The sequence below is a fragment of the Leptinotarsa decemlineata genome, unplaced genomic scaffold (assembly GCF_025532065.1).
Source record: "Leptinotarsa decemlineata unplaced genomic scaffold, Ldec_3_MD MMD2_tig00000505_RagTag_RagTag, whole genome shotgun sequence".
Classification (NCBI taxonomy): Eukaryota; Metazoa; Arthropoda; class Insecta; order Coleoptera; family Chrysomelidae; genus Leptinotarsa; species Leptinotarsa decemlineata.
Genome location: NW_027412549.1, coordinates 100653 through 115711, shown reverse-complemented (window position 1 = coordinate 115711; position 15059 = coordinate 100653). Strand labels below are relative to the sequence as shown.

General features: G+C 35.5%; 1 protein-coding gene across 1 annotated transcript; it reads right to left on the bottom strand.

Annotated features, from left to right (window-relative positions):
* Positions 1-5339: 5339 nt before the first annotated feature.
* LOC111504339 (protein FAM151A) lies at positions 5340-14649 on the bottom strand. The gene is given in 6 exon segments (XM_074174208.1): positions 5340-5723; positions 11316-11462; positions 11465-11506; positions 11509-11551; positions 14525-14565; positions 14568-14649. Coding segments are annotated over 6 exon segments (627 nt in total). The 5' UTR covers positions 14635-14649; the 3' UTR covers positions 5340-5436.
* Positions 14650-15059: the final 410 nt, after the last annotated feature.

Genomic DNA, 15059 nt, shown 5'->3' with positions numbered 1-15059 from the left:
ACTACACAGGTCATTATTATTCTCGTGCTCTGAGTAGGCTGTGTTAATAAACCCCAGATCAACGTTCTGCTACTGTCACTAGGTGCATTTTGTTATCTCCAATCTTATGCTTGATTGAGCTACTCACACCAAAAGTGAATCATTATCTCTGCTGGAGTTTTCTGATAGAGTATAGAATGCGAAGAATTTTTGGCAAGACTAACTCCATATGAAGTGCCAACAAATGTCACCTATTGTACTAAATATTTATGTTATGGCAATCCCCGTGACATTACTTATCATCCAGTTCTTTTGCTGATAGCTAAGCACTAAGACGTTCGGACCGCATAAAAGGATAAACAAAAGAGGTTGACACGTTCAGTTTGAGTAGAACCTTGACGATGACAGCACGACTAGCTATTGAAAGCGCTCGCATATAATTAATTAGGAGTCATGAAGCTTCAAATCCTTTTTGTAACTTATATTAATATTAAAATACTGAAAAGGTATATTTACAGGTAGACTTTCGAAAAATGTATCGATACCTGACTTTTTCAGGTATATTTTTTCAGGTAGATTTATTACTTAGGTAGACGAAGAGGTACTAGGTTATAGTATATAAGGTTGTAATTTAGAAGTAACTCTCAGTTATGCTTGAAGAAGCTATTGTATATCGAAACACGTGTCGCGGTTTTTGTAAAACCCTTATAGTGAAAATCATCGAATAAACTCTATTGATTAGTTTTTTAAATATGGATTTTCATCAAGTATCGGCCAGTTCTATTCAATTATTGATGAAAATAGCTGCGTAAATGCAAGCGAAACATAAGTGGAACCATCTATTGGTGTGACACCCAAGTCAACTTGCCAAGTTTTTTATGTCAGTGTTGGTGGTTTGACCAATCAACCGACAACTGCGGTAGTAGAAATTTGGAAAGCTAACTTGAAATGCCATCGGAAAACGAATCCACATGTTTCTAGAAATGATAATGCAGTGATAATGCAAGAAAGGTTAATGCAGTCAAGTTGCTGGAAAATAATTTCATGAAAATCAAAAAATAAATAGATAAGTACTTTTTGATCATTCCCATTCTGATTTCAAACCACGAACACTGACATAAAAACTTGTCAAGTTTACTTGGGTGTCACACCGATAGGTGGTTCCACTTATGTTTCGCTTGCTTTTACGCAGCTATTTTTATGAAGAACTTTCTTGGTTTTTCTCATTTTGTCTTCATTCGAGGACAACCTGCCCGGTACTGACGATGCCCAATAGTCTGAAACAGCTGTCTACCGGTGGCTCGTAAATTGAAATCAATATGGGAATGATCAGAAAGTACTTATTTATTCATATTTTGTTTTTTATGGAATCATTTCCAGCAGTCAAGCTGGAAAATATGATAAGATATGAAAACAAAATATGAATAGATAAGTACGTTCTGATCATTCCCGTATTGATTTCAATTTACGAGCCACCGGTAGACAGTTGTTTCATTTTCATACTATTGGGCATCGTCATATATATATATATATATATATATATATATATATATATATATATATATGAAATCTGAAGTTTATATATATATATATATATATATATATATATAAACTTCAGATTTCATATATATATATATATATATATATATATATATATATATATATATATATATTTTTTTTGTGGCAAAGTTGCGTATTTTATAGAACTATTCAATGATGTGAAAAAATCGAATATAGCTCTTTTGGTTCTGGAGATATACAGGAAAAACCAAAAAATCCCAAATTATTTTTTTGCATATATCTTCTTTATTCGCAAACATATTGAAAATCTGTCCACATTTCGCTATTGGCACTTGATGTAGGCTATCAGAATATGTTCATGAATTTTTTATACAGGTTGTCATCTGATTTGGGCCACCCCCATCTTTGAATTTTTAAATACGGACCTGTATTTTTTGTTGTAATTTTTGTATCGTCAACGTTCACTTCATACTGAGAAATCAAATTAAAATTTATATTTCGGGGTGTTTGGGAAATATTTGATTATAATTGTGTGAATTATTCCCTTTTGAATTACGGACCTATAAATTGGTTGACTGAGTTGAATAAAAACACAATACCAACTTTCACGTCTCCCTATGTACCGTAGAGTTTTTCGAGAGTTTTTTTATTTTTAGGTACCTATTAATTTTTTTATTGCTCTGTGCGTTTTCTACAATGAACTTCGAATAGGAAAATCTTTTATGATTATTTGAAACATATCAAAATCAAAAATATATTTATTTTATGTGTTTTAATAAGTAGAATAAAATGATAGCAATAATAACATCCGAAACGAACACTATAGGTAATTGTAATGAAAATTAAATTGAAGTAATTTATATACACAAAAAATTAATGGCGCAATAAATATCGGAATTGGAGTCCTTTCATTTCGAGACATTTTTGAACTCGGTTTTTCAACTTATTCATTGCCCTCAACACACTAATTTGCTGCATTGTTGCGAAATCATTCAAAATCCTCATTCTCGAGTCTTCCACATTTTCTATCTCTCTGCCAGCGTAAATCCTATTTTTCAATGTTCCCATAGAAAATACACCAAAATAGTAAGATCTGGCGATCTTGCAGGCTATTATATTGGCCCAATATTTGTCTCGAAATAGAAGGACTCCAATCCGAACATTTATTGTGCCATTATTTTTTTGTGTATATAAATTACTTCATTTCAATTTTCATTACAATTATAGTGTTAGTTTTGGATATTATTATTGCTATCATTTCTTTTTCTGCTCATCAAAACAGATATAATATATTTTTGTTGTAGATATGTTTCAGATAGTCATAAAAGGTTTTCTTATTTGAAGTTCATTGTAGAAAACGCTCAGAGCAATGGAAATATGAATAGGTAACTAAAAATAAAAAAAAACTCTCTTAAAACTCTATGGTACATAGGGAGACGTGAAAGTTGCTATTGTGTTTTTATTTAACTGAGTTAACCAATTTCTCGGCCAATTTAAATGGCTCGGAGTTATTGGGATGTTTTAATTGGGCCTCATTCTCTACTTCCTCGATTAAATAGTGAGACATACGTTCAATTTTTAAGAGAATTGCATCCAGTATTGCTGGAGGAAGTTCCTTTGGGCGTCAGAAGGGATATATTTTTTATGAATGATGGGGCTCCGCCCATTTTAGTCAAGTAGCACGTCAGCATTTAACTGAAACATAGCAAATCAGTGGATAGGTCGAGGAGGACCACAGAACTGGCCCGGTCGATCCCGGATCTCAATCCTCTCGATTTCTCTATTTGGGGCCATTTACAGCATTTGGTTTATCGTACTCCTGTTCGCGATGTAGAGGACTTAAGAAACCGCATCATCGACGCGTGCAGGGTAATCAGAGAGACTCCAGGAATATTTGAGCGAATACGTGGCCCAATGCGCCGACGTCTAGACGCATAAATAATGTCTGAAGGTAGACATATAGAACATTTACTATGATTTCTACATGTTGTGTATTTTCTTATTAATAAATTAGTTTTGTTTATTACCCTTTAATCGTTTATTGCAGGTACTAACTACAAAATAACAATAAATCCAGTTCGCATTTATGACGATGTATCTCTGTAGTTGTTCGTAAAATAATTTTTTGCTGCGAACTGGTTTATTTTGGGCAAAAAAACCAAGAGACATTTTTTGTTTAGAATGAAACGGTCTATTGGAAATACATTTTTAAATGGTAAACAAATAATAAGACAAAAAGTTACATTGGAAATAAATTTTAGGGGTTGCGTTTTCCACCCTTTACAACCAATGGGGTAAACCAAATGAATTACTCGCTAAGTGTATTTTTGGTAGTACAAAACGTCAGGTTAATTTCAATATTGTAACTTTTTCATTCCCATATTGATTTCAATCTAAGAGCCACCGGTAGACAGCTGTTTCAGTGTATTGGGCATTGTCAGTACCGGGTAGGCGGTCCTCGATTGAAAATAAAATGTGAATAACAACAAGAAAAGTACCTAATAAAAATAACTGCGTAAACGAATGCGAGACAAAGTGGGACCACCTATTGGTAGACCAACTATTGGTGGGACCACCTATTGGTGGTTCCACTTATGTCGATTTCATATCATTTCTAGAAACATGTGGATTCGTTTTCCGATGGCATTTCAGGTTAGCTTCTCAAATTTCTGCTACCTCAGTTGTCGGTTGATTTGTCAAACCACCAACACTGACGTAACAACTTGGCAAGTTGACTTGGGTGTCACACTAATAGGTGGTTCCACTTACGTCTCGCTTACGTTTACGCAGTTATTTTATTAAGTACCTACTTTTCTTGGCTATCACATTTTGTCTTACCCGTTTGTCCTTCTGGCAAACATCAGTCCAAGGGGTAAGGGAGCCAGGCTCCAACCTAGATGACCTTCCGCCGTCCTTCCGCACATTTTGTCTTCGATCGAAGACCGTCTGCCTGGTACTGGCGATGCCCAATAGGCTGAAACAGCTGTCTACCGGTGGCTCCTAAATTGAAATCAATATGGTAATGATCAGAATAGTACTTATCTATTTATCCTTTGATTTTCATGGAATTATTTTGCTCAGTTAAAACGCGGCGGCAGATACAAGGATCGACACGGACAAAGGCGGCCAACTGAGCAAGCTAGTGTCGTCCAACTGGATGGAATGTGGAGGGGGATGTCTGGCGACTCGGCAGTATTGGCATTTGACCTTGAGGTGAGCACAGTCTATCTCACAGAAATCCAGCCCCATCTGAATGAGGGATGTTCATTGTTCAAATTGTAAAAAAATCCAGATATCCAGTACGGTACTGACGAGAGTGATTCTGGTATCTTTTGCAAGGAAATACTGTCTTGTGATTACGTCTTGGGACACCTCTTATTATTTTTCACATATATGAAATCTATTTAAATGACAAAGATTTGAGGCAATACGGAAGTTTCGATAAGTACCACGAAGCACGTACCATTTCGATACATTAAAAAAACCATCAGAATAATGTTTGTGTGTGGATCGTTTGGATTATTTATACTCATCAGTTTCATACCAGCTGCAAACTAAATATGCATATCAAAATATCTTCATTGTAAGAATGAAAAATGAAATTCAAAACGTTACGCGTTTTCACGAGACTTCATATTTCACAAAGTATTTATATTCCACACACACTTTATGAACCTCACCTTGCTTGAAAAAATATGGGTTAAATAGTAATTCTTTCAACGTGGATGATTACATAATTTTTACCGAATGCTCGAGAAGAGATTAAAGTGAATCTTTCTTCATTTCAATCTGATGAAATATTTTGTTTGATATTTTTCCAAAGAATGAGGTAAAACACATCAAGTAACCTACTATTTATTTACAAGTTACTTTTCGTTATATATAACAGTCGAGATGAAACAATCACATACAAATTTATTAATGCACATTTGTTGTTCAAGAGAATGACATTAATAAGAACGTGAGTAATAAAATCAATCCCGACATCTTTGACATCAAAGCGGCACCGTTAGGAGGCAAGTTATCCAAATTCAGTTGTTTCTTAATGCTATCGGGTACATCTACGTAGATTTTTCCAACTCCAATATTGCTAATGAGAGTCCTCAACTTGTTGACGTCAACAATATCTTTTTCTGCTGACCATAATGTTAGAGTTGAACCTTCGATGCCTGTTACCAACTTTCTCATTTGCGGCAAACTTTCAGCTGCTATCGCCGATCGGACTATAATATAATATATAGTAAGAAAAATATTGCCAAGAACAGATTAATCGCACATCGCACAGTATACGAGGTTTGGCTAGAAACTAACAGGGTTTTTGGTTTAACTTCTTATTTTTTTCTTTAACAACTTTCACCTTATACCTCTTTCAATTCACTCCCCTCAATTATCCATACATATTTTCATTCAAATTTTCCAGTGAAAAAATATTTTGTCATTTTCTGAAAGCTCCCTTCACTTTCGGGAACAAAAAACTCACACGGAGTTAAATCTGGTGAGTATAGTGGATGTCCCGATACAGTAATCTCACGGTAGACCAAAAATGACTTATCTATGATGTATGGTCTATGTTACGGATTTACCAAGTTTCACCGAACATTTCACGCTGACAAGTTGCTCAATTAAAAAGCCTTCATTTTTCCGATATGGCAGATATGAACAAAGGCTGTGGCCCAACTGAACAAGGTACTAAACGCTAAGGTAGTGTCGTCCAACGACTGGAATGTGTAGGGGGATGTCAGGCGACTCGTCAATACGGCGTTTCACCTTGAGGTTTGCATAGTTTGTCTAGAAGAAAAGGGTTCCCGCTATTTTCTAGCCACACCTCGTATTATTATTTGTTTTATTAATGTCATGATGTCTGACTACTGAAATCAGAATTTTTGTCTTTCGAAATATAAGTGTCTTTACATTGTTTTTTTTGGTCTTGTTATAGATAGATAGATAGATAGATAGATAGATAGATAGATTTGAATTACCCAATTCTTCCAATGCCTATGTTCTTTCAAAAATATTTGTATATTGTTTTCACGGTTACTCCATTATTTGGATAAATTTACTATCTCAACTGAGTCTACATAGATTTTCACCTAATGTAACAATTTTTCTATTCATTGAAATATTATATTTTGTAGCAGGGGAATGCCCGTTTGGAATATATTTCGATTCAAGCTTGTCGCCTACTTGTCCGGCACAGCACAGCACGGCGATGTCCCTTGCCTGATGGCGACGGGTAGTAGCATCGCTCACTTGACCAGCTACAACCAGCATACTCAAGGTGCTGTTTGTTCGATTTCAAGGAAATTTCAGTTGACATCGAGCGGTGATAGAAACATGTGGCCGCATTATTGAATATAAAAGAAAATAGTCACAAAAGAGAAGGATTTGGGTCCATCCCATTAATCAAAAGAGGGCAAATCTGGGAGAGTTTCATCATCTTTTCAACAATCTGAAAGGAGACGAGGAGAAATTGTTCCAGTACTTCCGAATGACTCCAGGCAAATTTTCAGAACTTCTGGATACCGTACCATAGGTACCGTCTGACACTGTGGTGTTAATTGATGGAATAGCCAGTCTGTCACAGCACGTACCGTTATTTGCCGGATAGGATCGGAGAGCTGGAATTCTTTCCGGCGGCGGACGCTCTTGGCTGTGCCATGCCGGGCTAGTGGGAAGTTGTCCATTCATTCTCATTGTTCTAATCCTATACGTTATTTGACGGGACGGGCCGTGCTGTGCCGGACAAGTGGGTGACAAGCTTAAGCCGTGACTTGATTGTGTAAAGCTTGTCGCCCACTTGCCCGGTACAGCACAGCACGGCCCGTCCCGTCAAAATACGGATAGGATTGAAACAATGAGAAAGAATGGACAACCGCCCCACTAGCACGGCACGTCACAGCCAAGAGCGTTTGCCGCCGGAAAGGATTCCAGCTCTCCTATCCTGACCGGCAAATAATAGAACGTGCTGTGACGGACTGGCCAAGTGAGCACGTCGCCGGCCAGCGCTTGCCAGCATCAACTTGTCCAAAAGGGCCTGGGAAGTTTCTGTCTTTCTGTTGTTTCCATCAGTTGACAGCACAGCGTCAGACGGTGCCTATGTAAATGGACGAGGAAAAATTGAGTTGCTTGTTAAGGCAGGCTCTAGAATATCCAGAAGTTCTGAAAATTTGCCTGGAGTCATTCGGAAATACTGGAAAAATGAAAAATTTCTCATCGTCTTCTTTCAGATCGTTGAAAAGATGATGAAACTCTCCCAGATTTGCCCTCTTTTGAAAATGGGATGGACCTGTATCCTTCTTTTTTGTGACTATTTTTTTCTACAGTCAATAATGCGGCCACTATAATGACGACTTCTTTGTCAGAACTGCGGTGTTTCTGTCATCGCTCGATGTCAAGTGAAATTCCCTTGAAATCAGCACCTTCAGTATGCTGGTTTTAGCTGGACAGGTGGGCGATGCTACTACCCGTTGCCATAAGGCGACGGACAGCGCAGTGCTGTGCTGTGCCGGACAAGTGAGCGATAAAATTAAATTATTGAGTTCTAGCAAAACAATGTTTTCTTATGACAAAGGAGTTTTTCTGTTCATCATTTTTACCAAACAGAAAACAATGTTAACAATCCAAATCATACAGTAATAAAAAACGTAAACTTAGAACATTATGTTACAATCATGGGTGTACCACAAGGTTCTGTACTTGAATTAATGTTATTTTGTAATATACAAATGGAATTGAATTCATAGTGAATTGAGCTCAGTTCACTAGGTATACAGACGATAGAAGTGATCTAAGTAGAGAGTGATTGTAACGATGTACTAAATGTTCTCAATAATTGGTTCCCAACAATGAAAAGAAGAATTCATCCTTATCAAAGAAGATGTGGATAATGAACCCTTCAATCATTTAGAAAATGTAAAATTTGTTGGGGTCAATTTGGACTAAAACTTGAATCGCAAAAAATATTGTAAGTCACTCAATGATGCTATATTACGCTATATTATGATGTGAATCGTTAAGAATCTTCACTTGAGTACAAGGTAAATTGCAATTGATACATTTTTGGTGGTGCTGTAAGGACCCCAAGATTTACATTATTTTATTTAAAATATCTCAACAGATGGGTTTAATGTCGACTATTGTGATAAATCTATTCTGCTACCTATTCAGGTATGTCCTTATTTTCCATGTATGAAAAAAATGTCACTCGGTCTATCTTCCACCTGCACATTGTTGATACACCCTGCATATACTATTTCATTTTAATATGAAATATTTTCGTGGAGTCTTGTGTTACTAGACTATTCCTATACAAATGTGAATTTGTTTTCGAGAAAGGTAAATTAAATGAAAATGAAGTGAATTATAACATTTTTCCCTGTGATATAACAAGAATTCTTCATTATACCCAGCGATGCACTGACTATATACAGCTAGTAATATTTGACTTGAATATTGAAACGGAATTATAAGAATACTTGAACACTGATTCCATTAAGAACTTGGGTTTTCATGTTGAAACTCAGCGAAAACCTATTGACAAAATGGTTAAGACTTTCGCAGTCGAGGTTTTCAGTGTCACTATTTCCGGGTGGATTTTTAGAATTTCTTCCTGATGTTTCGTTGGTGCGAGTGGCTAGTTGCCTCAGAAGTTTATACATCCTGAGTTAATATCGTATTCAAAACACACTTTATTGTGAGATTTTTACTAAACAGTTTTACAAAACCCAACACGTGTTTCGCCATACAATGGCTTCTTCGGGAGTGTCTTTGCTAACTATATTCTATATATTCAATGCTCAACATACTTGATTTTACAATTTGAAGTACCTACATTTCAAGTATCTGATTTTTACCTGAGTTTGTAATGAAATAAATCACTTGAGCTTAAGTCCCAGTTTCCACATTTGAAAACATATTTAGTAACGGGAAGTTATTCAATTCTAATTGATCATTCAGTAAACTACTCGAATTCTTCAATCTAATGATTTCTAAACTTTCTAGAAGATTGAGTTTCAAACTCTTCTCTTCTAAATGTAAGACGTCGTAATTGATCTTATGTCCTTCTGCTAAAAGGTGATTTGCAAATGTGGAATTGGTCTTTGCATTTATAAAACTACTTCTATCGTCTTTATTTCTTTGAGAGACTGTTCTCCCTGTTTGGCCAATATACAGTTTGCAAGAACCACAAGTCAGCTTATATACTCTTGATCTATCCGACACCGAAGTTTTGTCTTTATTGCCCTTAATGGTTTCAATTACACTTTTATTCTCTCTATAAGCTACGTTTACGCATTCTTTCTTCAAAAAAAACGGGCAATGTCATTGGTTGGTTCACCCACATGTGACAATGTCCTATAATTGACGTTATCGCATCTTGGATTTGGGTAGACCTGGTCCATGGCTTGATTTTGTAGTTTTTTTGGAAAGAATTGAGTCTATAATATCTATCTCTCAATCGTTGTTGACCGTGATTTGTTTGATCAAACTCGGCTCTCTCTGGAAACTACTCTCAGACAGTGGAATATTCAATAGTATGTGAATCATACTACTGAATGCAGCAACTTTATGCTGGTAAGGGTGTATGAAGGAATTATGAATGATAATGTCCGTGTTAGGTGGTTTGTGGAAAATTGCAAATTCATGTTTATTTTTATTTTTCGTAATGGTTGAGTCAAGGTAATTTATTGAATTACTAACTTCCCTTTTAGTGGTGGATTTTATTGACGAGTGGATGGAATTGGCATATTCAACAAACTTGCCTAATTGCATATCTGTACCAGTAAAACATACTAAGATATCATCTACCTAACTGTACCAGTACAAGAAACTGTTAGTTAGCTGATTATTATGGATTTCAATCTCTATGTAATCCATGAAAATATCAGCCAGTAAAGGACTCAAAGGGTTTCCATTATCAGTCTTTCACTGCATGAATAAAATTTTTCGTCAAATTGAAAATAATTTGAGATAGACAAATAGTAAGTAAGTCTAAAGCTTCCTGTTTTATCAGTGGATTCACGTGATTTTTGTCTAAGAGACGCTAAACCAGTCAAATTGAAACAATTAGACCAAAAATTATGATAATGTTACCGGAAACATTTCTAGTAGTGACAAAATCAATATATCTCAAATCTCAGTAGAAAATTAATGTGGGTTGCATAGAATGCATTATAAGTTTATTCGACTCCTTTAACCTTATATATCTCGAAATTGACGCCATGTTGGACATTTTTTGATATTTGGGAACACAATAATTTTGGTGGTGGCATATCTACATTTCAGGAATTTTGGCAGAGAACCATGTTCTTATGAGAATGGAAAATGAAGTCATGAGAATAAATTATGCAGGAACTTCTCTAATAAAATGCATGGAAGCAAGTGCGGGTAAAGTTCAAGGATTTATAGAAGCGTCTGAGGAAATCTATAAAATCGGTGTTATTCATTTATTTAAAATCTCCATTCTGTGCTAGTACATTGTTCATGTGTATCCATGCATGCTGAATTAGCTGCATTAACATTAGTATCATGCGTGGATACATGCATGCTGCTTTGAATTCCTTACAATTCACTTCTTCCTGAAGAAGTTGTTTCCAAAAAGTTATTCTGTCAATGAACTTAATTCTCTAATAGATCCGAAACAACTCTAGAGTCGTAAAAGATATCTCTTAATATGTTGTTTTTTTTGGAAATGTGTATGATTAAGTAACACAATTTTTCATCAACATTTAAAAAGTAATTAGATCTCTGAATACTTCACTGCAGACTTGTAAAGCTCAAAATAAAATTTCATATCAGAACGAGTAAAACAATCTTACCTGCAAAAGTTATTTCATTCGTGATATTATGCGACTTGATAACTTCTATCATTTGGTCAATTTGAGCATCCGTGTAGCTACCAGTACCGTTTGAAACATCCGTTGTCCAACCAAGAGATAACGTTGCTTTGTAAACTGTTTTGCTTGACTCAAAAATTCAGCCGCTTTCACTGGAACGATTGCGGGATTCCCCGACCTCGAAGTATATCAGCATTCAGCCAAAGAGGAAATGATGCCTGTAGAAATTAGATCAGATTGAAAGAGGTATCTTTTAGGAGAGATCCGTTCTTATGAATGATATCTGATTCAATTCCGTAACGAATGTTTGGAGGAACACATTGAATAAAAAAAGTAATTTTCATATACCTAAATGTTACATGAAAGTAGTTATTTTCATGTAAATCAAAGTTCATGTGAAAGTAGTTGTTTCGATGGTCTTCTTCCAGTTTGTATCTGGAACTAGCTTCTATGCAGGATCTACACATCTTTGTAAATAGTTCATTTTGAACTGATTTCCTTTCTTCTTTCTTCAAGAAGTTTTCACAATTTTTTGAATGAAGATGAGAGAAGTAGAAAGACAAGAAATAAGATGTTTCAGCTAGCATGTAATGATAAAGCCTAGTCACCATTGGACAGTGCCAAATTAATCCCTTACTACCCAAGCTGTACCTTGAACCATACCTACTATTTTGAATGTTTCACGAGTTGACTAAAAACATTATCCATTCTTACAGAAAATAGAGATTGAACGAATTGATGTTTTGATCTGTTCAAAGTGACAGCCGCGCGAGCTCACAATCGACCAAAAACAACAACGAATTGATATTTCTGAGCAGTGCCTGAAGCTGTTCCACTGTAAGAAAACCGAATTTATGCATCGATATGTGACAATGGATGAAACATGGCTCTACCATTTCACCACCCAGAATCAAATTAAATTATTATCTGAGTGGACTGCATGTGTGAACTGACTCCAAAGTGTACAAAGACGCAACAGTCATCTGGTAAGGTTATGGTATTAGTAATTTGGAATACGCATGTTACAATATTCATCGACTTGAAAAAGGAAAAACCATCAACAGCGACAATAGTCGCTATATAATAAATATAGCGATTTTGAAGTTTTTGAACAACGAAATCGCGAAAAAAACGTCCCCATTTGAAGAAAAACAAAGTACTATTTCATCAAGACAATGAAACGTATCACAAAATGTAATGTTGAATAGATTGCTTCCGCATCCACCGTATTCTCCAGATCTGGTCCCACTGACTTTTCCTGTTCTCAGACTTCAATAAAATAATCGAAAGGAATTTAGCACGAAGAGGAAAATGTCAAAACTGGACCTATTTTCAGGCTAAAGACAAATCATACTATAAAAATGGTATCCAAAAATTATATGGCCGCTATAATGATTTATCTTTTATAAAGCTTATGATTCGTTAACAATTGAATAGAATTGGCCGATACTTGGTGAAAATCCATATTGAAACTTCTTAATACAGTTTATTGTATGATTTCCACTATCTGACAAGGGAAACATTTATCAGTCTGTGGATCATACTGTTGAATGCTGGTACTTTGTGCTGATACCGGGCGGTTTTCATAAAACCCATTATGGTGGAAATCATACAATAATCTGTATTATTGAGTTTTTATAATTCTTTTCTAATTAATTCCTCTTACGAATATTGAATTGTCAAGAAATCAACATTTTATCTCTTCTTATTCTTCCGCTTAATTTGGTCCCAACTTCCAGATGGCGCTATTATGACCAGTACTATAGTTTTTACTATAATAAAAAACTTTGTCCGGGGCGTGCAAAAGTTTTGCTTTACGCAATACTGCACTCATTATTTTTCTTCCCAAAATATCTATTAATTTTTGATAGGCACGTCTTTCTGCGGCGACATATACATACATATAAAATTTAACGTCCTCTTCATAAGAATATCCCACGTGGATACATCGGGTCCACCCCGCCTCCAACCGTGTGAATGAGAGCATTATTTTTCAAAAACACTTAAACAATGTTTATTACCACTATTTTAATTTATGCTTGCACGTTATAAAACGGCGGATACTCACAACATGAACTGAGTTCCATCTCCAACAATGGCGTCCGCGTACCTTCTTTGTGGACGGTCGCTATTGCACGTCCACCCACACCATGTTAGAACGAAACTGATGACATTTTATCTCAATATATACAAATATACATCAATCAGTCATGTTTATTAGAAAAATCAATGCACCCTTGTCCAAGGATTGCACCATAATAAACAAACATTGCATCAGCCACTACGCAGTTACCCAGAAATGACTCAGCATATTCAGCACATTTCCAAGGTTTTTCTAGAAATTTCGAAGGAAACGCATATCTACATCAGCAGTTCCTGATCCTATAAATATGGGAAAACAAGAGGACGCCTCATTCTTGAATCACTTCGCGACTATCCAAGTCCGTCGATTTCTTGAATCATTATTTGTAACATTTAATCAGATTCTTGAATCACTTCGCGACTATCCAAGTTCGTCGATTTCTTGAATCATTTTTGTAATATTTAATACTTTTTATTGTAAATAATTATATTCAATAAAGTTTGTTTTTAAAAATATAAATTCAGTGTGAACCACATAACAGTCATAATACAAACCACCGTAAAACGCACGATAAATAGATTGATACTCGTTAATACTCACATTGTTTTATAACCTTTGATGATAGCGATTGACTCATTGAAAACTTGTATTGTTTGAAATCCAGTTTTACCCCTTTCTTGGACGAATCAGAGCTATTAGTGGCTCTACTGACTTTTTGTTTGGACTGAACTATCCGGTAAAGTAAATTGGAATCCGTATCTTTAGCATTGATGGAAATCGTTGCATTGGTTATGTTAGTAGGTAAATTTTCATTAATAGCATTACTGCCGCCATTCACAACACTGCTAAATTATTGTTTGTACTGCTACTGGAGGTTGTGTTGAATAGATTCATTGGTATTATTAATCGTACTGCTGTTATTTCCATTAACGCCAGGAATAATATTGCATTGTTTTCAGTAACTATTGTTTACACCACCAGTGAAGGAGTAACAGTGTTACTGGAGTTGTTTAGATTGGGCTGGAAGGTAGCGTTATTCGAGATCTCAGGCGCATTGCTGGAGGTAAAATTTTCCGAAACACTGTTGAATCTGTTACTGTTTTTAGAAGTTTTCTAGAGATAAATCCGACGAATTGGCTGGAGGATGACCATAATGGGAATTTTTGCGTGGATGTAGATCCGGTCAAATGTCCCAAGCAATATGTCTGCTTCGATCATCTTATTTCATCTGAAATGAAAATGTATTATTGATCTAACAAATCACCATCATCAAAAATGTAGTCAATACATGGATAATCTTAGCGACTGGAGAAATTGTACGGTAAAATAGATTAACAGGGTCTCTCAGTCAAAAATAAAAAAATCAAGCTCTGCTTTACTTAGCCAAGCTTTCGCTTCTAATGGAAACTTCGTCAGGGCCTATAATTATGAAATCAACATAACACCCATTGAAAAATGACATTTATGTGAAGTTATAACATTTAGCAAACCCACAAAAAATCATATATCATGTATAACTTTCTCGTCAATTTAATGTTCAATTTATTTTTTTGCTAATTTTTACTGTAAGTACGATTTATAATGTTATTCAACGGCGAAAATATTCACAACTCATTAAACTATAGGCCCTGAAGAAGCTTCCC